Here is a 27238-nt window from a genome sequence, read left to right on the forward strand (position 1 = left end):
AGCCCTAGGCTTCGGTCGCCGGCTCCGCGAGTGCAGGCTGCCGCTATCGAGCGGTCCTCGGCTGCCTATTGTCACGGATTAGGCCAGCATTTATGTGCATGCCAGCTTGTCCATTAAGCTCCTCGCGGCACTCTATATATAACTGGCAACGAGTGCTCTGTGTCGTATAAAATGAGAGAACATTCAACTGGTCCCCTTCGGAAGATGCAGTGTAGTTCTGGGCCAGGAACTCTATTTAGTAAACGGCACTCAGAGTAAGAGTGTTGTGCCAGAACTTGGCTTTAGATTGGTTGTGGTATAGATTCAGTACTACTACTACTACTACTTCAGTATAGTGTCATAACACAAAATCAGATGGGGGTGTTGCTTTAAGATATGGTGAGGATATATTCGCCAATACTGGTGGATGTTTGTCAAGTCTTTGTTGCGTAATTGAGTTTAATCTCATTTGTCATCAGAAACAGACTGAACATGAATGTTAATTTACATTCCAAACTGCATCACTAAGGCAGTGCTAAGATGGCATTTTCACAAGTTCACTGACTAGTTTTTGCCATGATAAAGAACAAAGGCATACGCATGTGCCATAGGTCACATCACCACGAAATCCTACCCTCGGGTAATGCGGTTTATGACGAGACAGTATGCAATGCAGTGCAAAGTCAAGCAATTTTTTTCTACCAAAAAAGCAAACAAGACATGATTATTTTCCATAGCATTAAATCAGGCATAGCAGCAGGATGCAATGACGCATTCCCATGTTTCCTGGGGTAATTAACCCTATTTTGGTAATGTACAGAATGAACGACACGATCACAAGCAGTGATCACAGCAGATGCTGTTCATACCTCAATCCCAGAGAAGATAAGCGTGAGAGCCATGGTGAACTGGCAGACGCAGAAAACCAAATGTTCCATTTTTATAATGCTGCTCTCCCCCGATGGTCTCATAAGTGTCATGTGATGTCTGCCTGCAAAGAGAGGTACACTGTCAGGCTGAAAGGTACAGGATATGATGTTAGTTTTGGCTGGTGACATGATGTACTTCCCTCCCCGGAGTTCTGCTAGGTGAAGCAATAGAGTTTTTTTTGTTTGTTTGTTTTTGATTTTTGCACTTTAAGTTCATTCGTTCAGAATTTTAATTCCAACAAGAAATAATAAGAAAATGCCAAGTGTGTATTTTATCCCTCCTATAGAAAGTTGTATACTAACCTGTATTAGTATTACTTAATCGACGCGCTATTCGGGTAAGAGCTGAAGGACCAAGATATATGAGGTAGTCTAAGAACGATAGACCGTTAGTCTTAAGTCAGCATCCTGGACAGTTCCTGGATGGCAAACCACAGTTTTGTGCATCTACCACTTGTTTTAGGCTAAATTGCCTTAAAAAATCCTCATCCGCATGCAGATGGAATTTCAGTCATGTTGCGGCGTTTTAAATCTCAGACTGACGCCTATGCGCCTGTGAGTTGTTCCACGGGCGGTAATATCCAAATACAGCATAAGCGCAGTTGGTCGCCTACATCAGGGCAGACGTATTAAGCTTGCTCTAGTGATGACTAATAACAGACGATCAGAGAACGGGAACTCTGTGTCTGACATCCACGCTCCTGGTTATCATTACTTATGCATACAGATAAGAGGCTATGACTGTGTCAGTTGCGCGCTTACCTTTGCTACAAAGTAAAGTCACGCAGAGATTCACATTTTCTGTTTAATTCGAAGAAAGCCGACAGCCCCGGAGCTCCTGGCTGTGGATCCGCGCTGATATATCTGCTTTAATTCGCTCTGTGGCAGCTGCATACGCCGAAACCAGGACGATTCGGAGGTTCAGAATGCGCAACGCGGTGACAACGGCTGTGCTATTAGAGGGTTTATCCCTTATCCCGAGCGCTGCGCTGCGACTCGTCAAGCTACATGAAAATAATGAAGTGACATAAGTTTGCGTGCTGCGCTCTGCCACTCCGCTAGGCGTCCTGTCTCCCGTGCCCAAAATCCGGAGACTAGGCAAACCCGCAGCACTGAAATAATGAGGAGGAGGAGGAGGGTGATGAATGGGTGGGTATCAGGTTCGATCCCTCCAGAGCCCTCTAACTTCAGAGAGGAGTAAAATGGGAATAATTGCAGATTAATAAAAAGGTGGGCTGAAGTAGAATATTAAACAGATGATGATGATGATGATGATGAAGATGTGTCAATCTTCTGGCCAAGGCAATCTGGTGTACATGATGGACCATGTAAACCTATATCTTAAATGTCGATGGGAAAAAACAAAAACAATAACTTGATAATCATCAGTGTCAGAGCACTATCTGGAACTATTTCAATTTACTGCCACATGACGCTCTTCGGATTTCTCCATTAGGCATGTCCTTATGGACATATTTATCATTAGGCATGTCCTTATAAGGATGTGATCAAAAAGCGCACAGACAGTGCCGGAGGGGCGCACACTTGCTCCTTTATTAGGAGGTGCAGAACAGAAGTTGGCAGTAAAATGGGAAGCCTGTGATTTTAATTAACTTCTGCTGCCAGTCTGTGGATGTAACAGGTTCCGTCTGCTCCCCTGCCCCCGCAGTTTCAATCACAGTCGGCTTACTTCATCGTCCTGGATGATTCGGTTCACACGGGGCGGCAGCTAAATTCGGCCTATAGTTGCATACAGTTACACGTAAACACGTGTGCGCCGATTACACACGGCACGACAGGACTTTGCGGTCCGTTCCATCTTTCAGGGGCATTGCTAGGGAATTACCACATTTCCGGATATTTGACAGTGGAGGGAATAACACATGTTTAAAGCGAAAACCTGGGGAATCGTGGTCCAGCTGTAAAGTACCATAGCGGGTCCGTTCCCAGCTAGCCATGGATGAAAAAGACAACAGCGCGGTTAAAGGTTGAAGTGATATCTGTTAAATGAAAGACCACATGGTAACTTATAAGACCAAGTCAGTTATAGAGAGGCTATATCTTGATCCACTAAAAACAGAGCCCAATGTCAATACGTCTTTAATAATATAAGTGGTTTTGACCATAGACTGTGTAGTCTATGGTTCTGACCCAAAGGATACTTAAACGGTTTCTTATTGCATTAGCAGAAGGCTACATCACATCTCACTGTCATCTATAAAGATGATAACTTCCTCCTTGGACCAGTCATTTTAAATAGGCTTCGCAGTCATTTCAACGAGCAAATCCATTCATTATAGTGAGTGGTCTCAAGTTCGAAAAACAGTGAGTTGTCGCCACCTGCTGGTGAAGTGATCGCATCGCTCTCTGTTAGCGTAAACCCACGCACCTTTAAGATAACAGTTTGGAAGGCTTTGTGAGGTCGACGACCTAATTCTGATCTGTTAAAAGCTACAAGTTCTGTTCTGTGTCTCCACCTACTCACTATGAGCAGCATGACGAACGGTAGGTTCAGCGGTACATTGCCGGTCCATATAATGGTATCAGACTCCCAACATTGTGCGCCGCAAGAACGGGTTGCAGCCCACTTGGATAATAAATTCGTATTTCATTTATTGGCGACAGTGTTTTAATGTGCCTTTATTTTATTTTTTTAAATTCTACTAAATTTAGTGGCAGGCGTTTTAAAACGTTCCCTTTAAATTGTACTGAGAATACCCAACGTCCGTCGGATCTGTGACGTGACATCACCACGCTCATTCAGGCCGTTAAGTCCTACAGCTGTGCGCAATGAAGCCAACTTTGACGGGGAAAATAAACGTGCTACCGGGTTTTAGGACGTTATATCCTCTAAACTAAGATAACGCGAACTCGTTAGCAGCGTGTTTATTGTTGTCACTACGCATGAAGGAAACATAGGGCAGTCATTGGCAGTCTACAGTGTGTTGGCTACGATGACATAGTAGTTTGCTGCACTTAGAGTGTGTCTTTGCAATCCGCACTTGTATATCTCGGATCATAGTTGACGGCTCACGCTGAAAACGGCTTTTTAAGATATAGCCTGCTGCAAGGTGACATTGAGCTTCCCGGAATAGATAGGTGTCACCAATGGCCATGATGACCTCCACCCCGGCCACCTCGGCTAGCCGCTCTACGCGCTTTACTAGACGCAGCACCGGCGGAGCGTCGCCGTCCCCCGTCAGCCCGACCAGGCTCAGCCGTGTGCAGGAGAAAGAAGACCTCCGCCAACTAAACGACCGACTTGCCAACTATATAGAGCGCGTCCGACAGCTCGAGAATGAGAAGTCATCTGTGCAACTTCTCCTGGAGGAGAAGGAGGAAACTGCGACTAGGGAGCTGAAGAATGTGCGGCTGCTGTACGAGACTGAGCTGGCCGATGCGAGGAAGGCCCTGGACACCACTGCGAACGAGAGAGCCAGGATTCAGATTGAACATAGCCAGCTGTGTGAAGACTACCGCAAGTTGGTGGCGAGGTAAGGGTAGGGAGACATCGTGTTTTTTGTGTGTGCTTACTTGGAGTACCAAACACGATGCAAAATTGTCATCACTGGCTAGACCAGTGGTAGAGATACGAAGGGAATATCAGATTTCTAGCCAGTGAATTTTGGACTGCTTTGGTCTGTCAAAGCCCTTATGCTGGCAACCAGATTCTGCCCTTAAGCGCTGAAGTTGTTTTGAGGTTTTTACTTGCTTATTTCTGTACGAGGTTGTTGGCATAGTGTCACTAATAAGCTCAGATTTGTGGTCTTTCAGGAACAGCAAGAAGGAGGCAGAGCTGACCAGTGCTGTTGACCGCTGGAGGAATCTCGAAACTGCCCTAAACTCCAAGGAGGCAGAGTTTGCTAATTTACTGGCGGCCAACCGCAGGCTGGAAAACGATGTTGCTGACCTCAAGACGCAAGTGGAAAACGTGAGTTTTAGCAAGTGTCCTAGTTTTTCTGGCTATATATAGATAGAGCAGGTGTCCGTTCAATAAGTAAGGAGGCTGTTGATATATAGCAAGACATCCCAAAATATTATGCAGTGAATAGTTTGTCATCTTTGTCGACGAGATTTACTCTGCTGATGGCAGCTTCCTGTTTAACTTCTGTCTCAAAATTGCATGTTGATTAGAATTGAAGGGCTAAATGTTTGCTTGATTGTTGTGCCAGTCACCTGTCTTTCTGTGCCTACCTGTTGTGCAGCTGGAATCAGCACTGGCGAATGCCAAAGCTCAGATCAACTCGGAGATGCTTCGTCGTGTGGATGCTGAGAATCAGATTCAGACTCTTCAAGAGCAGATGGACTTCCAGAAGCATGTCACAGAACAGGTGAGGAGATTTGAAGCTGCAGGTCAGTATTGAGTTGTCTTGTTGGTTTCTCAGATGCTTTCCCTGAAATTAACATAGAGATACTTATCGAACATACTGTTGATTTAATATTGACATGACTTTCGATCGTATAAAGTACAGCAGTGTGAAGATACTACAGCCACTGTGAATAATGGATTTTCTGTGTGTGTCCTCTATTAATAAATTGGAGTTATGTTTTAGCATATATAAGTTTGGCAGTAGATCAGGTTTTTTTCCAGCTTTCCTGTGGAAATGGACATTAGTAGCTCTCTGCAGATGTCCTGGAGCATATCTTACTTAACGCATCAGCACTAAATACCAGCCACATCCTAAGGTCCAGCCAAGGGCAGTATGATGTTCTTGTCCGTGCTTGTGTGCAGGAAGTGCAAGAGATGCGCAGTCGGCTGGAGAGTCGCCTGGTGGAGGTGGAGTCGGGCAAGCAGCAGGAGTTTGAGAGTAAATTGACAGAAGCAATGCAGCAGCTCCGTCGAGAGCACGAAGGCCAGATCCAGCAGTACAAGGACCAGCTGGAGAGTACCTTTAATGCTAAGGTATGGACCAGCTGGAGAGTACCTTTAATGCTAAGGCATGCCCAAGCCCTCTTTAACTGGCCCAGTGAGTAGCCAGTCCTCGGCGGTCTGTATGTGCTTCTGCCATTCAGCTAATAATATATTAAGATAATACTGGTCCATTCTCATCTCATTTGCAATTGCTCAAGCAGAAAACACTCTGTTTGAAGATAACCATGTGTTCATTTCATATTTGAAGATGGCAAATGTTTGTTTATGTAATCACTTTATTGCTGTATGTTGTTTTTGTTTGTCCGCCCGCCCCCATTTTCTATACCAAAATAGTTTTTGGGTGTTTTTCCTGTATTCCTTTAGCTTCTACAATACTTATCCAATTCAATCTCATAATTTGCTTCGTTTATGCATTACAGTTGGATAATGCCAAGCAGGTTGCGTTAAAGAACAGTGACTACGCCGCTTCAACCAAAGAAGAGCTGGAAGGTGCCAAACTCAAGCTGGAGTCTCAGTCTGTGCAGATCGGCCACCTGCAGAAACAGGTGATGCAACCAGGGTTCACACTTCAAGAATGAAGTTGAGCACAAATACTGAATTCATTTACTAGGTCTGTGCTGAGTATGTGCTACAGCCAAACATTTAACTTGATGTGTCCTACAGTTCACCCATCATACACAACTCAGTTTCAGTTTAAAATCATAACACTTTATAACAAAAATTCTTTTAAATTCAGTCTTTTTACAACTCAAATATCTCAATTACCCTCAAGCTTGGATGGTACCGCAAGACTGTCACCACTTTGTGTGTGTGTGTGTGTGTGTGTGTGTGTGTGTGTGTGTGTGTGCGCGCGGAAGAGAGACGTCTATATCTATAGCATTACCTAAAGGGAACAAGGTGATCTGGATGTGTTTTCCTTTGGCTCAGAACTGTGCGCTGGAGGCCCAGCTCCAGGAACTGGAGCACACGCTGGACCGCGAGAGGGCGCTGGCACACCAGAGGCTCTCTCAGAAAGAGCAGGAGATGGCCGACATGGGACAGCAGATGCAGGCACAGCTGGAGGAGTACCAGAGCCTGATGGATGTCAAGCTCATGCTGGACATGGAGATCACTGCCTACCGCAAGATGCTGGAGGGAGAAGAGCAGAGGTGAGGGGACCTCTGGAGGCAAAGTGCAGCGTTTTGTTTTAACCGCACTTGTCGCACAAAAATGCTTAGTTAAAGGTTTGCATCTTATGGCGTGTTTGGTCTGTTTCCCATTTACCAACGGAGTCCTTTGATTGGTACTTTGCCTTCTGTTGTCTCTTTTTAAGTTTCCAAATGCACTGACTTGCTTCCATTGCCAGACTCAACCTCTCCCCGAGTCCGTCTCAGCGCGCGGCGGAGTCCCGCACGCGCACGCAGGCAGCGCAGAGAGCCGGGGGCAAGAAACGGAAGCATGAAGGGGGCTCAGGCCTCTCGCCGAGCTACAAAGTGTCCCAGCAGTCCTCTAGGCGTGGCTGTGTATCTATTGACGAGATCGAGCTGGATGGAAGCTTTATAAGGCTCAAGAACAACTCCGACCTGGTACGGCCTGCTCACAGTGGTGCTAAACTAGAGGCTGATACAAAGGAAAAGTTGCACTTGCCTTTAGATTTCCAACCGGAGCAGCAACTACGGGAAGCTTGCACGCAGAAATAGTGACAGGTGTAAAGATATAAGTTGTGTGGAAAAATTCAGAAGTCAAAAAATAAACAAAATTAAATTGGTTAAGTAGTTGCTATGAAATCCAGTTGGCTGCTGTGCCGTTGCTAGTGGTTACGTTGTTGCAATGGCATCCAGCTGGTTGCTATGGTCTTGCTGGGTGGTTGCGGAGGTATCCCACGTGATTCCTATGCTGTTGCTAGATTGTTGCCATGTCAGTGATGGTTGTTTAATTGGTTGTTATGGCACCATGGTGGTTGCTATGGTCTTCTTAGGTGGTTGCTATATTGTGTATAGTGAGGGTTAAAGTGGGGTGTGAATGGGGAGAAGTGTGTGTGTGTGTGTGTGTGTGTGTGCTGTGAGTGACTTATTGTGGCATCAAGTGGCAGTTGGAATTCGCACTTGAAAGATTTGTCGATGCATGTCTAGCAGCAAATTTTAAAATGGCTTAGAAATTATTCAAATTTGTAATAACTTTAAATGTCACTTTTTTTCTGAGTCTAATCTAGAGTTTCTGGGGCACCAGTCTGAGTCAGGTCTTTAGTCTCTAGAGTGCAAGTGGTGGTCAAGTCGAGTCTCTGGATAAGGGTCCAAATTGAGTCTCATTTGTTTGACATTGCTAATGTGCACTCTCAATCGCAAGATGTGGAACGGTGCTGGAAATCTAATGTTAAATTTACACTGGTCTGCAAGCTAACGAGAAAATGGCAGTAGGACAATGGAGCATATGTACCTACAAAATAGAAACTACACGTCATCTAAGCAAAAGCCTGACTCGAATTGCAATGTCTGTTTCATTGTACAGTTACCTTAAAACTATGACTTGACCCAAAGCCTCATGATATATTTCTTTCGATCATGTTTGATAAGTGTTGTGAAAGCTTTTTTTTTTTTTTTGTGTGTGTGTGTGTGTGTTTTCATTTATTTCTTTATTTTTTTGGTTTCAGGATCAACCACTAGAGGGCTGGGTAATTAGGAAAAGCCAGCCAGGAACACATGACGTCATCTTCCAGATCCCGCCGTCCTGTGTCCTGCATGCAGGACAGACACTAACGGTAAAAAACACCACACATTAAATATACTCACTCACTCAATGCCCTAAAAAGTATGGAGGTTATATTTACATCTAAATAATGTGCATGAAATCTGAGTTAACTTGGTTCATAAACTCTGATTTTCTAATAAGATTTCTAATAAGATTTCAAATTTTACAATATCTAAATAACTAGAGGATACCCAAATACTTGTGGCCTGTTAAAAATGACCCAGGATGCATGTGCGCTCAGATCTGGTCTTCAGGCGCTGGAGTGGAGGAGGATCCGCCTACTGACCTGGTAATGAGGAGCCCACAGACGTGGGGAACAGTCAGTGGTGTCCAGGTCTCTCTCTTCAACGCCCACAATGAGGTAAGACTGCCCGGTTATGTGACGGACAGCAAAACCACGTCAAATGCACTCAAACGAATAAAACTGTATTATCCAGAAGTGTGCTTGGATTATTCAAAAGTGTGCGCAATCCAGAATTGTGCATGGTTTATCTTCTGTTTTAACTGGAGAAATTATTGGATACAAAGGATGTACCTATTTTAAAACCAGGGTAAAATTTCCATTATGGTTAACCTAGGAGGGAAGATGTTTGAAATCTTGTGTAGTGTATTTTATGCCTGTTTGGCAGTCATGTTCTGTATGTTTTTTGGGTGGGTTGGGGATCAGGAGACAGCCAACCGCTCGGTGGTTTGTGTGCGGGGCCACGATGAGGGAGACTTTGATGTGGAACTCCACGAACAGAGCGGGGTGGGCCCCAAGCTTCACCTGCGTCGACAGGTAACCCCCAGCGGGCAGCTTGCCACTCCAGGGCTAGGTCTAGTAAACGGTTTTTGTGCTGCATAAATGCAAAGTGCATACAGACTAAACTGGCATACAAACACATGGCTATGACAGTCCAGCACTCCTCAAAGGAACATCAGTGTTCGATATATAGATAGTTCAATGCCACCTAAAGCTCAGTTTTGTTTGTTTGAGTTGACTTGTGTGTATTTCAGTCATAGTGAATATATTGGACCAGGGAAGCAAATGCCTCTTTTATGTACTTGTTTTTAAATACTTGTGGTAACTTTGTTTTTTGTTTTTTTGGAGACTGATGGGGTTGTGGTGGTGGTGGTAGTAGTAGTGGTGGTGGTGGCAGTGGCAGTAGTAGTAGCACAACCCCGCATTAAGCTGTCCAGAAGTCCTAGGGCTCAGCTGTGAATAACTAGTGTAGTTCAGATCTTCAGACTCAGTCTACTGAAAACAGGATGCTGTAGTGAAGTAGTGCTTTTCTCCATTAAGTACAAGTAGCTTACAGACATACAAGACCATGTCTTAGATCTCACTATAGCCTGTGTTCTTGCTGAATGTACTACGTACTTGACTATTTAGTACTTGAATCTTATAGTTTAGTAAAGTCTCATTAAGAACGCTAATTTAATTACTACATGGAAATTACAATGTACTTCATGAACTGTGCCAAACCACTTTCAAGTCCAGTCAGCTTATGTTAGTTAGCATACACCTCTGTTACTAATGCTGTGAAGTCGTCATGTCTCCAGGGGGTAGAACTACCATATAGTTCTTGATTTTTCTCTCCTCTTCTGTAATGTAAAATGGACTGTGCCCACTGAGCGCATCCAACACTCAGTTGCATTAGGAAAGTGGAGGATGTACTACAGAAATGCGCCATTTGAAACACCGTGCCTGTAGGTCATACCAGCGTCTGCCTTAGCCAGACATGGCTAACATCCTCATTTCTTTTGTTATGGAAAAGGCCAAACGAAAGAAAAGGAGATGCTCTTGTGCTCTGTCCTGACCCGGCACTGCTCAGCGAGAGCGGCAGGTGAGGATCTGCCAACTGCGATGCAATGGTGTTCCTGCAGCTGGCCCCCGCTCTCTCTCGCGTGTGTGTGTGTGTGTGTGTGTGTGTGTGTGTGTGTACTGCATTGCATTTGATGCTCTGGCTTCTCACATCCTGTTGCTTCTCACCCAGCCTCTGCCCGCTGATGCCCAGACGCACGTGCATAATGACCTCTTGGTCCTGGCTCCATGTGGCGTGAAGGCGATTCCAGTGCCATCCGTCTACAGACGGATGCGACTAGCATTAAACCACAAATGTCTCCCTAGTGTCGGTAACTGATTTTAGATGTTTTGTGTTGGCTCATTAACTCAGGCCAAGAGCTGGTAATGCTGTCCTGCATCGTTGGTTTGCCCGAGTCCCGTCGGCATCCCGTTCCCGCGCTGCTCACTTGCCGATTTCAGTTGTGTTGAAAGAGTTAATGAAACGCAGAGTACCAGCCCACATGTAAATGTAATAAAATCTTTGCCTGTTCGTGCAGGGCGTGGCAGGAAACCAGGAAGCCAGCTGTGCCCTCATGTAACTGTCCTCCGGATCTGATGTACGAGGCGCCTTGTGGATGCACCCCTCCAGGCGGCTGCATGTCTTTGGGAAAGAGTTTGGATATAATCTCTCGGCCTCACTTCTGACTCACGGACCCTTATGCCGATGACATTTTAATCAAGATACATTTCTCCACGTACTCATGTTTGCTGAGCTAGAGGCGAGAACTGAGTAGTCCAGCAGTCTTGGGCCATGAAATTGAACACCCACGATCCCTGACCAAGGATTGTCCCCTCCCTACTGAACCTCAGATGAACAGTGCATCCCCAGATTTGCATAATTGATAGAAATAATGTGTTTAAACATCGGAACTCTTATATAACCATGAGAAGCTGTATTCTGATATTTAGATATATGGTATAGAAAGCATTTTTATACTTTGGTAGAAAAGGTGGTCAAAAATGTAGCACTAGTCATGTGCTGTGTGATCAACTACTGGACAACAATCAACCAACCCCATGATTTTACAGAAGCAAACCTCATTAAAAAGGTGTGAAGCAAATTTGTAGTTTTGTTCCATTTCAGCTTTACTTACACTAGTTTGATTTACTTATGTTTTTGTGCCTTTTTATGTCTGTGCTTGCAAAGGTTTGACTCAAATTCTTTTTTGTTCCCATCCTCAGCCTTCTGTAGACCTTGACATGGATCTTTAAGGTCATTAGGTATTTGTTATTGGTCCTCCAGTTTATACACTTTTTGTATATGTATAAATGTAATTAAAATTTTAATGCAGTCACTCATATGGTGGACCCACAGTTGATTTTTGAATATTGCTTAACTGAAAAAAGTTTCAGTCCCATCACAGAAATGTTCAATAAAGTGTTTACACAATAAGAAAAGGAAAATAAGAATTAATAATATTAAGCAACAGGACCCATCCTCCATCTGAATAGCATCAGCATCATTGTGTCTGCGTTGCACCCTGTGTGGTCCCCCACGTCACAGGAAGGTGAGGTGCAGCCTCCTCGCAGCGGTGGAGGCAGAGCTTACACCACCGTGTCCTTGCTCTTGGCTGGGGCACTGGCGTGGCACCTGCCCTGGCTGGGGAATATGCAGCCTCACTCTGGGGTTGCTCGCCTGCCACACCCTGTACAGGTGGACGTGGTAGCGCAGGGACACCTGCAAGGACGAATCAAAGCGTTGTGCCAGGATCCTCTGTTCCTCTAATCCGAAACGGACTAAACCAAACTACCAAGACACGGTCATGTTAAGTCATTTGCTAGAAAACTCAAAAAATGGTATAGCCTAAATTGGTGCTGGGTGATGCCTTTACAAGAAGGAAATGGGGGTGGAGATTTTAATTGAGGTTTTATTTTTTATTTATTTATTTTTTAAGTGTTTTGTTTACCTGCTCTGAGGCTCCTCAGTGGGAGAGTGTTCAAATGTTCATGAAGCTATATGTTCTGACTTTCAAACTGGTAAAATGGAGGAAAAGCAGAAGGCCAAGCTACAACCTGAATTTTTAAAGGAATGTTGAGATACCGGAGGCAAGTCCAGGTAAATCTAGAACACGTGCAGTTTGCATGAACTGGTGAACTTGACAACGGCAACTTGCTGACTACAAAAACTCCTCACATTCTAATTCCCCTCCAACTCGAACTCTTCATTATGCAATTTCTACGGATCCGTTTTATGCCGCTTTGGTTATTTTTGTTATGTTTTAAATAAAAAGTAACTCAGAAGAGGTAGATGGTGAAGAGGGCCAGTGTGAGCACCAGGAGTCCAAAAGCCTCCGCGCTGCTGCTGTCGTAGAGCTCCAAGGCTCCTTTCGCGCACAGCCATCCAGACAGGCTGGCCAGCGGAGTTATGATCAGGAAACGGAGCGCATCACCGCACAACGCCCTCCTCTGGCGCTGCATAGCCGGTGCAGTCAGCCACTGCCAAGAACACATGGGCATGATCAGAATAGAACTACGTTAAAGATGTCGTCGCTAAGCGAGGAGCCTCCTGTTTTTTAAACTCGATATCTAACAGAGTGGATATGACCCGGCAACACATGAACCATGAAGGTCCTAATTAAAGATTATCGCAGAAGGATAAAGTAGCTAAAGTAACACGACCCAGAACGTAGCGATCACGTACCCGTTGATGTGGGGACATTACACCACACGCTAAGGCGGCTAACGACTGCAGGTTCATTCTGGCTAATGGCCTTATCTATTATTAACCGCTGTAGCGGTTTCTAAAAGGGCATTGGGTAGTTATCCGGCTTTATATACGTGACCACGGATGCGTGGGCTAGCAGCCTTTGGTCTTCGCTGGTCTGGGACAGGGTGGGAGTCGTCATCTGCAGCTCCACATGTGCGAGATGAAAGACATCAGCGAACCACGACGCCCTGGGCTAGCTGGAAGCGGACATGCGCACGCCATCTAATCTCACTTCCCTTCTTAAGTGGCGTTAACGCTTAAAAACAGCCGCTCCTCCAGCATGACCTCGTCCTGTGATTTCCATGCCAAGAGAAAAAACACACGTCCAGGGGACAAGCCGGTATGGTTTTTGATGTACGTACTACTCGTTTGTTAGTGTAGTGATCTCTCATACATATATATCTGTCTCATGACCATATTACACAGAAGGAGGACAAATAAGGTGTTTTCTGTGACCACCTGCAGTGGTGTCAGTGGAAATGAAAAAGGTGCATTTTACTGGTTTTGTGGTTTGGAAGGTGGAAAACATTTTCAGCAGAGGTGGAGTGAGGCCTTCAGAACTGAGCACCTAATGAAATTGCAGCACATCTCCAACAAGAAGGAAGTAGCTAAAAACCTTTCTGGCAATCCCTAGCATTAATTCCATGCTGCCCAGACTTAGTCCCGCGCCCCACTCTCAGAACCAGAACCAGAACCATGGCCCTTCTAAATGTAGTCATGCCTGTGGTGTTTACCTCAGTCAGTGGCTTTGGCAGGTGCTCCAGCGTGAGCTCGAAGTGGCAGAGCTCACAGCGGCTGGTGCGTGAGGCGCTGAGCCAGCGCTCCAGACACGCGCGGTGCACCGTGGCGAGCGACCCAGCACACTCACATGGCAGTACAAGGTATCCTGCGTTCGTGCCTTCATGACAGATCCGGCAGAAGGGTTCCTCCGAGTCCAGGCTGAAAACAAATTCATTTGCGTCCGGTCAGCAACACATGCTCATGCACATCTGGTGCTAAGGTGAACTGGCCCAGGACTACAGTCGCCATATGACCGCTTGATCGTCACGGAGAATATTAGGGCGTATTGAAAAGGTTTGAGTGTTGTAAATGTAGTAAAATCCCAGAGCAAACCTACCTGCTGCAGCTGGAGTCAGGTATCCCAGAGCCTATGAGAGCAGAGCAGTGGATGACCTGCGCTGGGCTTACAGGGTTGTCCTGCACCACACATCCTGTCTGCGCTTTCACCAGGCCTTTCACCAGCAGGCCTTGAACACAACTCCTCACCCAGCATGGCCTCTCCACATGGGGACTTTCATGCCGGAGTTCTTCAGTGACACGAGAGGCAAGAACAGTGAGTCATCTCCGATGTTCACCTTTTCCGTTTTATGTGTCATTTTTAGAGACAGTGTCTCACAGTGGCTTCACCAACATCTGAGGGAGGATCGCTATTTAGTGAGCTAAAGGAAAGCTCCTTTACAAGGCATGAGATGGAGCATGAATTTAAAAGATTACAGCAGGCCTGAGAATTATACATAATAATTTTTTACATTGCAACAGACTAAATAATAATACAAAGTTTTGAAACTGTTGTTTGTCAAAGTCTGACTTCCACTGTTGTGTAATATGTTTCTGGAGATCTGAGCGGACCATTAAACAGTTTCTGTTAAACAATCTTCCTCAGGACTGTACACGTAATAACAGAAAACAGTCCACATACATTCTCAGTGCTGCTTCTTGGCACCCAGTAAGACACACTGGCCAAGGTATCGGACAATGTTTTGAACAGGACCAAATATAATATAATGAGTTCTATAAATAATTGGACAGTGATGGTGTTTCCTGCAAGATTCCCCTGAGATCCTTATAGATCTAAGTACTCTTGAACTACCTAACGCTGACATTCTGACCTCATGGACATTGTTCCATTTCAAATTCAAAAGGACTGAAACACAAAACAACAAAATGGATTTCAAAATGAAAAATGTATCTTACTATCCATAAAGACAATTAAGCTTGTTTATCACCTTCAAAGAACAACACACACACACATGCACACACACACACACAACCAAATCTCTCAGTGTCTGTGAATCAAATCTGTTTCAAGGCAGCGTTTTGTAACATTTCATAGAAATATGAAAAGAACATCTTATAGTTCAAGTTTGGTTTTATTTGTCACATACATAGTCATACACAATATAACTCGCAGTGAAATGGTTATAGGTCAGTCTCCGCAAGCTAGAAAAGGAACCTTAACTGCTCCCATAGTTCTCTTATTCACCGTGGGTTCATGTGCGCTGGCGGGGCAGCTGAGAGGGTGACATCAGCAGCATCAGGGTGGCCCAGCTGCCTGCTCCTCCTGCTCCTCCTGCTCCTCCTCTTTGAGCTTCACTTCATGAGCGTCTTCCCACACGGGCCCGGGCGGCAGAACTCTTTTTCTACGGAACCCCCCACGTTTTCTAAACAGCAGTGTGTAAAATGAATCCTTGTCCTAGAAGGTAGCTTTTCCTTATCTCACTACCTCTTTCAGTTTCTGATGAGCAAGGGCCAGCTGTATTCTGTATTCCTGTGTTACATGAAAATTTAAGTAGAATAGTTTTGGTACTCGTAAGTCTAAAATGACACAGTACTGTCTGCAAAGGTCTTCCAGATTTTTATGAAGCAATTTAGAATATGTTGTATGTAGCTGTCGGTTGAAGTTGTTTATTACAATTGCTAAACTGCAGTAAACGAGTGATTTGTGTGAACCCTCACTGAACAGTCCACTGGTAATATGTGAGATATGAACTAACCACCCAGCACGTTCCAGTATGTTATACCACAGTAGCATTTTCTGAGCTCATGTCCCAATATATTTACACTGAACAATAACAAATACTGATGCACGCCAGGCCAACCAGTATAATTACGCCAGACAACATTGCACTGTTATCCTTAGTTGGAGGGGGCTGGAGTTGGAAGCAGTGGAACCAAGATTTCATACAGTTGCCACATGATCATGGGCGGATCACTCCTAAGCGGTTACTGCATCTTTCTCCTGCTCAGCCAGTGTGGTTTTTCCAAAAATATAAATGCATTAGTACAAATGTATTAATCAGAAGCAGCCATACTGTCCCAAGATTAATGGACTTTAATCCTAGTAATTTAGTTTATTCCATTTCACTTGTGGCCTTTTTAAATGTCACGTTATATCATTGGAGTCATATCAAGTTGTCTTACAATCATCTGGCATGTATTACAAAATAGCAACTATTGGATAGCTGGTATAGAGAGCTGTTAATATCATTATCCAACAGAAAGCACCAATGAGGACCGTTCAGAACTCTTACCTGACTGGCATATGCATTCAGCTTTGCCCTAAAGGACGGTGGATGGGGGGAAAACCCCAAAGTCCTCAGGAGGCTCAAACCTCATTTATCTGTCACAAGATGAGCAAAAAGACATGAAGCGGTTGTGTTTTCCTTGTGCAAAACTGCTTACTGTCAATAAGGCAGAAAGTCCAAAGAAAGTCCAAGAAAGTCCAAAAACTCTGTAGTAGCAGGGGCTTTACAAGACTCTCTCTCTCTTTCTCACACACACATTCACACACTCTCTGTTTCCCTTCTCTTGCTTCCTGCGTCTCTGCCCACCCCCCACCCCCCCATCTCTCTCTCTCTGCCCCCTTCCTGGGTCTCTCTCTCCAGACAGTTCCTTTTGGCTGGTCAGATTAGTAGTGCGCTAAAGGTTGTTGGTGAGAACAGTCAGAGACTATGATGGGGGAGGAGGGGTGGTGTAGGCTAGCTAAATGGAAAGTTCTTCCACATCACTGCTAGTCAGACATCGGCAAATAGCTCTTTGCCCAAGACCCCCTAATCCAGTTAGCGTCTGCCCAAAATTATTGTAATTTATGGGGACCAATACCAAAAAAATGACTAAAGGTGTTGGCAGGACAGAAAATTTGTAGACTGTCTGATTCAACTATGCTTAAGACAAACTTGTCCATTTTTAAAAGGGATTTTCAATCTTGTTTACAGAGAAGTATATTGCAATATTTCTGAATGCTTGTACGGAGAGAACAAATGAAGAGGAACTAGTTATATTTACTCATTTGCATGTTTTTAAGTTTCACCAAATTTGCTTCTGTATCAGTTTGATTTTGGAATGATAATACTTTTGCTTAAGTATATTTGTGAGGAAACCTGTTGCAATACCCTCTGCTTTGCTGTAAAGTGAAGAACAGCACCTGGCTATTTTGATGATTGCTGTATGAGTGCTAAGATGTATGCACTAAGGTTTTTAGCATACTTTTTAAACCTTGACTTACATTGTCTTTTGGTAAACTTCATTTATACTATAGTTTTGTCAGTTATTTTCTTCTCTAACCCTCCCCCTCCCTCCTCATCTCTTACTCTTGAGGTTTTCATCACCTTCTTTGAGGAGAAGGTTGCAGCAATCCACCAGTCCTTTTCCTCTGTTCCCACTCTTCCAACCAGTGTTCATTCCCCTACATCCAACTCTGTGGCTTCTTTTTCCCCTCTCTCCTCAGACAAAATTCTTCAACTCCAGACTTCCAGCAGTCCGACTACATGTCCGTTGGATCCATTCCTGTTACAGACGAGATCTGCTTATTTTCATCTCTGTCATCATCAACACCTCCTTGCCCTCTGGACATGTAACAACTGTGTTCAAAACCACCAGGGTGGTACCAATCCTCAAGAAGCCACACTCAATGGCTCCAACATAACCAGTTACAGATCGGTATCGCTTCTCTTTTTCCTCTGAAAAGCCCTTGAACAAGCAGTTTACAATTATCTCTTTTCCTCACCAACAACCAGCTCCCTATCGGTCTGGCTACAAACCAGCACATTCCCAAGAAATAGCCCTCATCGCAGTGACGGAGAAACTTCTTGCTGCTAAAGCTGCCAAACTGTCATCTGTCTTGATTCTTCTGGACCTTTCGACAGCCTTTAACACAGTAAATAACAACATTCTCCTCTCTGTTCTCTCCAGGCTTGGTGTGACTGGCTCTGCATGAAAATGGGTTCAGTCCTATCTGGAGGGACGGTCCTATCAGGTAACATGGATAGGCTCTACATCCAATCCATGTAGACTCTCGACCGGTGTCCCACAGGGCTCAGTCTTAGGCCCTCTTTGTGTACTCATTCTCTTGGTGATGTAATACCTTCTCATGGCTTCTCCTACCAGTAATATGCTGATAACAACCAATCATTTTTTTCTTCCCCACCCTCCAACACACAGGTTTCCAGACATATCTCAGTATGCTTGATTGAAATTGCATCATGGATGACAGCCCACCACTTGAAGCTCAAACCCAGTAAAACCAAGCTTCTGTAAATCCAAGGATCTCCCAGCCCTTACCATGACCTCACTGTTTCCTTTGAGAACTCCCAGGTATCAACATCTTAAGCTGCTCGTAGTCTGTACATAAGATGCGAATGACAACTGTTGTCCAAAGTTATGTTTCAAATCTGACCCAGTCTTGCAGATTTCTCCTTTGTAACATACGAAGGATTTGGCCCTTTCTCTTGCAGGAAGCCACCTAAGTACTTGTGCAGTCTCTTGTAACCTCAAAGCTACACTACTGCAACTCACTACTTTCTCTGTCTTCCTCTAAGACCCATCAGACGTCTACAACTTGTCCAGAATGCAGCAGCAAGACTGGTCTTCAATCTTCCAAAGTTCACGTTACTCCGCTGCTGCACTCCCTTCACTGGCTTCAAGTAGCTGCACGCATCAGCTTTAAAACCTGCTTGCCTACAAACCCAAAAATGGACCAGCCCCTCCATACATGATGTCAATGGTCAAAACCTGATCTGTACCTTGAGTAATTTGAACCTCAAGTACGGCTTGGCTTGAAATGTCATGCTTCAAGTCTCATGGAAGACAAGCATGGAGACTATTCTCTGACCTGGCTCCTAGATGGTAGAAAGAACTTAGGCTTGCTGTCTGGAAAGCAGAGTCCCTTGCAGTCTTCAAACACAGACTGAAGACCCATCTATTTGTGGAACATTTAAATGACCACCGATCCTGCTCCTGTGTTGCCTAACTAAAGATCTAGTCCTTATTGTCGGGTATTGTTTATTGCACTGATTGTTGTCTGAGATAGAGCTCATATATTTTGCACTTCTAGGCATCACCATTGATCCCTGTATTTCAACACCATTCTAGTTCATTGATATCTTGCAAGCTAACCTACTGTACAGGCTAGGGTGTTTTCTATGAGTGACAAGGTACCTTCCTAAGTCACTCTGGATAAGAGCGTCTGCCAAATGCCGTAAATGTAAATGTAAGTCATAAATTCAAATAACAATTTGACCAAGTGGCATACATGCCATGTAATGCTTATATGCTATACCCTCATTACAGCAACAGTGCATTATGGGGTGCATTAAGACTATGTAATTCCCCTAGAGTCAGACATATGGTCTATGGGACTGATATTGAAGGACTTCTAAAGAGGTCAAAACATGGTGCTTTAATTCCCTAATCAGACAGTTGTCAGTGTGAACAGAAGAAGAAAATGTGCAAATTTCCTTGAAACGTGAGAAGCTGAAGTCGTGCAGGGGGAACTGGGGTGAGGTGGTCAGGAGGGCGTCTTCATTCATATGTATCATGGCTTGTTCTTGTACTTCTGCTAGGAGCTCCGATGAAAGCCAGAAAAGAGGAAACACGCTAGACTCAAAGTGTTCAAGCTGCACAAAAGGAAAAAGCTACCACTTTCTCTCTCATGCTCTTCTTTCTGTCTGTCTGACTTGCGTTAATCCTGTCTGCTATTCGGCTCCATGGCCCCTCTCACAAAGGCTAATGGAGGAGGACATCATCCAGCACCGTCATGAACAGCCCTACAGGGTGAATAATTCCTTTGACGTTTCTGAGACTCAGACACCAGTGTATTATCATAGGAATAAATAGTGGGAAAGGGCTTCCTCTTTCCTAAGTTTTATTACTTTTTAAATAGTGAAAGTACAACATGGTCCGCAATGTAATGAGTTTTTTCTTCTTCTTTGAATTACTTAGATTCCTTACTTAGATTACTTAGACTTAGATTGTAATGATGATTTAAATTTGGTCATTTGTAGATATTTTTCTTTTGCAAATAGTATATTAAAAATCCAATTCATTTTATAAGCAGGCTAGTGAGTTTCAAACAGTAAATTTACTTTGGCATTACTCTTAATTTCATGCAAAGCCAATTACAATGTGATGTGAGCAGTGCAGTGTAAAAGCCGCAGCACAGCAGAACAGAGCAGCACAGAAAATACTTTTCAGCCACAGAAAATCAAAAGGTGTGGAGGTTTCTTCACTGCACTTCACTGAATGTTTAAACATAACCCTACTGGAATAGAGCTTGACTCTTTACCCCCAAATAAATGGAATATAAATTATTTATATATATAAATATATATTTATTGTTTGTTTTTTATCTTTTGGTAATTGTGTATGTGTGTTTGTAAAAACAATGACCAGACATCTTTGACTGGCCATTAGAATGCCAGGAAAAGCCCCCCACCTTTCGACCCCTCCCGAAAACAGCCTTCATGGCACACATATCCTATTTGTTTGACACTCTGTCAGACTAATAGCTCAGATGTGCAGGTTCAGTCTGAAAATGTACACTGCTGTAAAAGTCATGTCATGCTGTTTCACAACTATGCAAAGGAACTGCATTGTGTAAACAAGATACAGGCACTAGATTTTCAAACAGGATATTCTGTAAGTCCATGCCCTTAAGGCACCATATTTTATTAATGTCTTGTAAAAAAAACATTTATACAATTAATTTATTTCAAGAATTAAAGAATTGTACTGTACAACTCTGTAACATAAATAGTAGTTTCTGTTGAGGTTTTTAAGGGGTCAATAACCCCCCATAGTTCAATGTGGAAAAAATTACACAAATGTATTTGGAATGCGCAATAGTCGTAATCCAATATTTTTGGGTTCACTGGAACATTCCGAGTATGCTGTAATAGAATCTTAACGACATGGAGAAATGTATATTGCTGATTTCTCTAAAAAAATGTATGTGTGACTCGTATCTTGTGTGACTCGTGTCCATGCGACATGCAAAAACTTGTATACACTGTATATAGTATATTCGAGACAGTGACCATCACAAACTTCAACCAAGTCAACTTAGAGCATGTCAAAGCTGTAATATCCCCAATCTAAAGCATTTTATATATATATATATATATATATATATATATGCGCAGTATACTAAATCTTTATGAACAGTATATAAAAGCACATGCTATCTGAAGCATTTATAAAAGCACAAGCTATCTGAAGCATATTTTAGAAGGCATGTCCTTTTAAAGAAACCCTCTGCCTGTTTGAGCAGCAGCAAGCTAAAAAAGAATGCAATCAGCCCCCACTATCAGAGCACTATCTAAAGCTGGAGAGCCACCGTCTCCCCGGACGTTATTAAAGCCCAGCCTGAAGACAAAGGGCAGCAGCATGTGCTCCTCCGTCAAGTGGCCTCTGGCAGGAGTGGAGCGGGGCGCTTATCTCCGAGCGAGGCCGGCCACGGCAGGTCGGCTGGCGGGTCCACGGCGTGACGCCCGAGCGCCTGTCCCGGCCAGAGTGGATCTGTCTGAGGTGCCGCAGAGGGGCGGTCGGCTGTTTGGAGCCATGACGGAGTGGACACTGCTGAAGAGGCTCCTGGATGCTGTGCACCAGCATTCCACGCTGGTGGGGCGTCTCTGGCTAACCGTGATGGTGACCTTCCGCCTGCTGGTGGTAGCCGTGGCCGCGGAGGACGTGTACGCCGACGAGCGGGAGATGTTCGCCTGTGACACTCTGCAGCCGGGCTGCCCCAACGTCTGCTACGACGCCTTTGCGCCCATCTCGCAGCCGCGCTTCTGGGCCTTCCACGTCATCGCCGTGTCGACGCCATCGCTCTGCTTTGTCGTCTATACCTGGCACAGCCTGGCCAAGGAGACGCCGGTGGGGCAGGGGGCCGGGGATGTGAGTGGTCGGAGCTGTGACTCTGACAGTTGCTCGGGCGGGGTCCACAGGCACCCGGGCTGCAGCCGGGCCGACGTGTTCGAGGATGTCCGGAAGGGCATGCCCACGACCTGCTCTGCTACTGGCCGAGAGTGTGCAGGAGGAGGCTCGTCGGGAGTTCTGTCAAAAGTCTATGTCTGCCATGTGGTTTTCCGGGCCGCGCTGGAGGTGGGTTTCCTGGCAGTGCAATGGGTGCTCTTTGGCTTCCGCGTCCCGGCTCATTTCATGTGCGTGGTGCCACCTTGCACGCAGCGGGTAGACTGCTACGTGTCTCGGCCCACCGAAAAGACCATCTTCCTCGTCTTCATGTTCTGCGTGGGGGTCTTGTGCATCTTCCTCAATTTCCTGGAGCTCAACCATCTGGGCTGGAAGAAGATCAGGATGTCCATGCGCATGAAGGAAGACTCTTGGAGGGCTCACGCAGGAATAAAACAGGATGGCCGATCCTTAGTCTCGCTGAATTTCAGAGATGTGACCAGCACCGCTTCCCTGCCCACGCTGGACCTGATGGTGGACCACAGAGCAGACTGGACCTGCACCGGGAACTTCTCCCCACTCAAAGAGGGACGAGAGGACTCGCCACAGACAGCCACTTATGAGGCCACAAAGCCAGCAAGAGGGAAAACACAATCTCCCAAAGGAACAGGGTCCAAACTAAGAGTTTCTGAGGTCTGGATATAACATCTCTTCAGTTAACAAAATTTCAAACGTTGTGTTTTCAAACTTGTCATATGCAACATTTTTAAGGATTTACTTTAAAAAACAAAACAAAAACAAATATTACTAGAGCAAATGGCTAATGTTTCTACAGCAGAGTTGACTCAATTCCCTTTTAGCTTTTGTTGTTTTTGTGTAAGGCATTCAATAGAATGTTAAATGTCAGTCTCAACAATTATTTAGCATTTGTCATTTATTTATGCAATATACAGTATGTAATATATCCATTTACATCTATAAAACACTTTCTGTATAAATTATACTTAAGAGAGCAAAACAAAATTAAGATCAAGGACTGTAGTGACAGAAACTGGAACAAACATTTAGAGTAAAAAACTGCTGGAAAGACAGGACAAAAACTGAAACAGTACAGGGATCAGTAGTAGTGTTTGGTGCTAAATAGCCCATGGTTTTTGTTTGTTTGTTTGTTTTCTTAAAATTGTTCATTCCAGCTCACCCGTCTGAGTAACAAAGGAGTGTCACTTCTGGTTCAGCACAACGGTGATTCAAATTGCAAAAATAAAATCATATGGCAACAAGCAGTTGTACAATATTAACAGGGAAACAACTATTTTCCTGGAAAGTGAAGGTAACCTGAGCACACTGAGAAAATGGCTGAACCCAAGACCTGAATATGTAGTTCGGACAACTGAATTCAGGACATAATGTCAATGCAAATTCTAATTCAGACATTTGAACTGATTAATACTGTATCAAAATAAACCTCCACTGTCATTTCTAGTCATTATTCAGGTGACCAGTAAAAGCAACAACAAAAAACAGAAAAAGAGTAAAAAAGGGAATGATTTTTAAGATTAAAGACAGTAAGACAGCACTGTCTTGACACAGCAAAGAAAGGCAGGACTCAAAAGGCAAAATAAAACAAAGTAAACTATTAAATTAAACAAAGATATGGCAACAAATGAATACTGTCTTAATTTTTTTTTGGCAATATCAAGACATCCTAATTTAGGTAGACAAGACACATTTTGTCAGTTTAAAATAATCAGTGAAACCGTGGACTTAAAAAGCATTTCAGAGCTTGTTATACACAAGAGTCCTCCACTCAGAATATGATACAAAGAATATTTCATTAGAGTTTCAATTTTTATCTTCATTCGGTGTACGATATTGGGCAAACATTAATCACAAGGCGAACAGAAAGTTTCAATACATACATTACGAAGGACACGTTTTGTCGATATCAATCTCTCTATATATATTTACCATAGAGCTGATCAATATAAATTTGGACTGACGACATAGCTGGGAGATGCAGTCAAAAGTGCATCCATTACTCCTTGGAGCAACAGAACATCCATGTGCCATGTGAACTGGGTTTGAATCTAAAGCTTCAGTGCAATACAACCTCAAAATAAAGAACTTTAAGGAGGGAGAATAGTTAGATCTCTGCCCTATCGAATACAACACCTGTGACTGCTACTATGATTCCCTATAATCACAATAAGTCACATGTAAACAGAACTAGGAGAGCCAGAGATCGAAAGAGTGAGAGACAAAAAAGGAAATTAAGTTCTAGGGGAGATGCACATTCATATGAGTAGCAGTGCAGATACTCAGTTTATAAAAATGTGTTTCAGCAACTTGTAACACCAGTGCAGGCAGATAAACTGATAAACCACACTGAATTACAGAAAAAAACAGACAAACAAAACGTAGAGAGACCCAGCAAATGCAGCTACCCTACTGGATGCAACATGCTTTTCAAAACAACCAATAAACGAAAGCCAATGCCTAAATTGGAGCACAGGATAGCGCATACCACCAATGGAAAGTAGAACCATGGAAACTAAATGAAGGAAAAGCAAATAAATACTGAAAAACAAAATGTTTTGCAACGTCTGTTGTAACACGCAGTGCTCCCATGGAGAATGTGCCCGAGGACATCTCGGTAGAGTCTGAGTGGCTGGGATGTAGACTTGGGATATATCCCCGGGCCTTGCCTCCTTTCACTGGGGTAGGGGCACTAGGACCTCCACGTAATTGATAGGGAAGAAGCCTGACTCGCCGTTGATCATGCCCTCGTACCAGTTCTCGTCAATCTGGTTGGTGAGGATGATGATGTCGCCCTCTTTGAAGCCAAGCTCACCCTCGTTCTCGGGCTCGAAGTCATAGAGGGAGCGGCAGCAGGGTTGATCCATGTGCGGCTCCGTCTCTGAAAGGGGGCCACATATGCCAGCGGTCTTTCAGTCACGATACCCACATCCTACACGAGGTTTACACACTAACCCCAACACGGATTAAAGCACAGGCCATCTGGGACACATATGCAGTGTTGCTGTCACTATAATCAGTATACAAAACTAATTAAGGGACTGAAGCTAAATACAACACATAGCTTTAAGGAGATTGACAAGTAATGTTTATGGTTAGCATATACACATAAATCAACACAGACAGGAGTGTGTGAATGGTCATGAGTTTCAGAAAACCTGAATATGGGCATCAGTTAACTGCCTGACTGAGAAATCTGAAGTTCCCAATGTGTTGGGCTATTCAGATTGATCCTACAAAGGCCATGGTGTTTATAGGGTAATGGGCCTCCCTAGCTGGTAAGCATCCGATTTCAGTAATTAGAATCCTTTCTTGGTTAAAGAGGTGTGGCTATTAGTGAAAGACAAGGAGTCCAGTGACAGAAGAGATAAGGGCCAGGCCCACTGGACACTGGTGATTTTAGCCTGTCTGTCTGAAATAGCTCCATGCTGTGGCGCACACAAATGCTATATAGATCTTATGATACTCACGACTGTTGCTTTCAGACCATGTGAGAGTCATGGGAGGCACATGGGTGAAGTGGTCAGCTGACAGCAAAATGCATGGAAGAACCATGAGGTGCACACGCACACACACACACACAGACATACACAAGGACACATGAATCATTGATGAACATGGGCATTGTCACAAAACAAAAACTCGCTAGTTAGAAACATTTCTTTTCAGCGAGGTTTCCTCTGGAAAAGCTTTCCTCTGGAAAATCATGTTGTGATAACCAGTAGAGCTATGATGCCCAACTCCCGTTCTTGGAGATTTATTGCCCTCCACACTTTAATGTGAACATGCCTGGCTCTAAAAATAAGATGTTCCCGAAGGCCTTTTGGGTGAGTGGTTCTGGTGTGTTAGATGAGAGCCGGAGCTAACCTTTGGCAAGCAGTAGATCTGCAGGACCAGAGTTGGTCACCTATGCACTAGAAGAAAAGGTGAGCACCTTCATGGACTATTTTAATTGGCCCCTGATGTATGGCACTGGCCCAAAAAACTTCTAATTACTAATATCTATAAAACTTTAAAGGCAAACCTTGTTTATTTTGAGTGGGTTATGGGTTTATTCTGTTACTGATTTACTCTGTGTAGGTTACAGGTTTACTCTGTGTGCATTACTGTCAGGAATGGCTACCCTCCTGGCATCCCTGTTTCTGTGGTTTCCTGGTTTTGTCTGTTTTCCTTTGCATCCCTGCTCTGTTCCTTGGTTCTGGTCTGTGTTTTGTTTCTCCCTGTTCCTATGTTCACCTCAGTCGGTTTACTGCCTATTGTCCTGGTTATTTGTACCCTGTCTTCTAGGTTGTCAGTTATTTTGGTAAATCTGATTTGTTCTGTCGTGTTTAAATTCCACTCGCTACATTGTCGTCACCATTGCCTTGTCATTTGCCTCATTCATGTGTTACCTCACCTCTGTGTTTCCCTGATACAGGATGCATCTCCCTGCGCATGCATTCTACCTCTCGCCTGTTCCTAAGGGAAATTGTTACAGAATAACCAACCTAATTTAAAGAGAATGTAACGGGAGAGCTTCAGTCCGTTGCATCGTGTTCCGTTCTCTTCGGTTCAGCAACCCTCACACCACACAGCGAGGGACGCTGGATTACTCCTTGTGGCGGAGTTGGATTATCTCAAGACTCTGCTGTCCACTCTCAAGAGATAGGAAGCCCCTGGTTTTGCCCTCACTTATGGTGGCTCCAAGTGAGTATGATGGGGAGGACCAGTCGGTGGGGAGATTCGTTATTCAGTGCCGCATCTACGTCCAGTACCTGACCTGCCCTAATCCCCCCGAACTACTGAAGGTGCTCTTCATGAAGACCTGTCTTCGGGGTAAAGCACTAGATTGGGCTGAATTAATATTCCAACACAGAGCTCAGGAAGCCAGGACTGTGGAGGGTTTCTTCCGACTGTTAACAGCACGGTTTGCGGCAAAAACCCCAAACCTGCCTTCTGTATCTACTCCCCTCTCAGCTACTCGGCCAGCCCGGTCAGATCCGGTCCCCAGCTCGAGATATGACGTCGCCCAGCCAGACCCAGTCCCCGGCGCGAGAGATGACTCCATCAGTTCTGTTCCTGTTCCAGTCCCTGGTGCAGGAGACACCGCTCGTCCTGATCCTCTTTATGTGCCCAGCATAGTGGATGCCGTCGCTATGAATGTTCCAAGCATGAGAGACGCTGCCAGTTCAGTTCCCGTTCCAGTCCCCGGCGCG

At 44.4% G+C, this 27238-nt stretch overlaps 5 protein-coding genes and 1 long non-coding RNA gene across 13 annotated transcripts in view; 3 read left to right on the forward strand and 3 right to left on the reverse strand.

Moving 5' to 3' along the window:
- adamtsl3 (ADAMTS-like 3) overlaps window positions 1–2020 on the reverse strand; it is a 96739-nt gene extending 94719 nt beyond the window's left edge. For 2 of the 4 annotated variants that reach the window (XM_081710047.1, XM_027019845.3), the window contains exons 1-2: window positions 1671–2018; window positions 849–970 (exon numbers count right to left, since the gene is read on the reverse strand). In XM_081710047.1, the coding sequence (XP_081566173.1) occupies window positions 849–959 (111 nt within the window). In that variant the 5' untranslated portion in view covers window positions 960–970; window positions 1671–2018. Of the gene's footprint in view, window positions 1–848; window positions 971–1670 lie in introns of all 4 variants that reach the window. The other 2 variants (XM_035526907.2, XM_081710049.1) reach the window with 2 other exon arrangements.
- Window positions 2021–3624: 1604 nt separating this feature from the next.
- lmnl3 (lamin L3) lies at window positions 3625–11632 on the forward strand. 3 transcript variants are annotated; one of them, XR_014122558.1, is made up of 13 exons: window positions 3626–4402; window positions 4683–4839; window positions 5114–5239; window positions 5641–5811; window positions 6201–6326; window positions 6709–6929; window positions 7127–7346; window positions 8411–8518; window positions 8750–8869; window positions 9176–9286; window positions 10266–10334; window positions 10831–11382; window positions 11516–11632. XR_014122558.1 is itself a non-coding variant. In XM_035532495.2 (12 exons), exons 1-11 carry the CDS (start codon window positions 4017–4019, stop codon window positions 10305–10307), a joined length of 1788 nt encoding a protein of 595 aa, XP_035388388.1. In that variant the 5' UTR covers window positions 3626–4016; the 3' UTR covers window positions 10308–10334; window positions 10831–11632. The 3 variants fall into 3 exon arrangements, 2 of the variants coding, with proteins under 2 accessions (XP_081566183.1, XP_035388388.1); XM_035532495.2 differs by having other exon boundaries at window positions 10831–11632; XM_081710057.1 differs by lacking the exon at window positions 10266–10334 and having other exon boundaries at window positions 3625–4402; window positions 10831–11632.
- A 595-nt stretch (window positions 11633–12227) lies between these two features.
- marchf3 (membrane associated ring-CH-type finger 3) lies at window positions 12228–15021 on the reverse strand. The gene is made up of 4 exons (XM_081711685.1): window positions 15015–15021; window positions 14158–14347; window positions 13775–13985; window positions 12228–12769 (listed from the first exon to the last, which is right to left on the reverse strand). Exons 1-4 carry the CDS (start codon window positions 15019–15021, stop codon window positions 12569–12571), a joined length of 609 nt encoding a protein of 202 aa, XP_081567811.1. The 3' UTR covers window positions 12228–12568.
- A 2411-nt stretch (window positions 15022–17432) lies between these two features.
- Window positions 17433–21378, forward strand: LOC145656928 (uncharacterized). Its single transcript, XR_014122559.1, has 3 exons — window positions 17433–18075; window positions 18261–18413; window positions 18638–21378. It is a non-coding gene; the product is annotated as an uncharacterized LOC145656928 (long non-coding RNA).
- Window positions 21379–21656: 278 nt separating this feature from the next.
- On the forward strand, window positions 21657–22712 carry gjd6 (gap junction protein delta 6). The gene has a single exon (XM_027019851.3). It carries the CDS (start codon window positions 21657–21659, stop codon window positions 22710–22712), a length of 1056 nt encoding a protein of 351 aa, XP_026875652.2.
- Window positions 22713–22936: 224 nt separating this feature from the next.
- sh3gl3a (SH3-domain GRB2-like 3a) overlaps window positions 22937–27238 on the reverse strand; it is a 33599-nt gene continuing 29297 nt past the window's right edge. Inside the window, exons 10-11 of one of the 3 annotated variants that reach the window (XM_081710058.1) lie at window positions 25514–25570; window positions 22940–24924 (exon numbers count right to left, since the gene is read on the reverse strand). In XM_081710058.1, the coding sequence (XP_081566184.1) occupies window positions 24719–24924; window positions 25514–25570 (263 nt within the window). In that variant the 3' untranslated portion in view covers window positions 22940–24718. Of the gene's footprint in view, window positions 24925–25513; window positions 25571–27238 lie in introns of all 3 variants that reach the window. The other 2 variants (XM_027019849.3, XM_027019850.3) reach the window with 2 other exon arrangements.

The sequence above is a fragment of the Electrophorus electricus genome, chromosome 3 (genome assembly GCF_041902795.1).
Source record: "Electrophorus electricus isolate QZ-2024a chromosome 3, ASM4190279v1, whole genome shotgun sequence".
NCBI lineage: Eukaryota > Metazoa > Chordata > Actinopteri > Gymnotiformes > Gymnotidae > Electrophorus > Electrophorus electricus.

Coding starts and splice junctions, on each gene's coding strand:
- lmnl3 (XM_081710057.1), top strand. CDS start 4,017: ATGGCCATGATGACCTCCACCCCGGCCACCTCGGCTAGCCGCTCTACG. Junction 6,327..6,708: donor TCGGCCACCTGCAGAAACAG/GTGATGCAACCA, acceptor CCTTTGGCTCAG/AACTGTGCGCTGGAGGCCCA. Junction 8,519..8,749: donor ATGCAGGACAGACACTAACG/GTAAAAAACACC, acceptor ATGTGCGCTCAG/ATCTGGTCTTCAGGCGCTGG.
- marchf3 (XM_081711685.1), bottom strand. Junction 13,986..14,157: donor CCTGACTCCAGCTGCAGCAG/GTAGGTTTGCTC, acceptor AAATGAATTTGT/TTTCAGCCTGGACTCGGAGG. Junction 12,770..13,774: donor TGCCAAAGCCACTGACTGAG/GTAAACACCACA, acceptor TGTTCTTGGCAG/TGGCTGACTGCACCGGCTAT.
- gjd6 (XM_027019851.3), top strand. CDS start 21,657: ATGACGGAGTGGACACTGCTGAAGAGGCTCCTGGATGCTGTGCACCAG.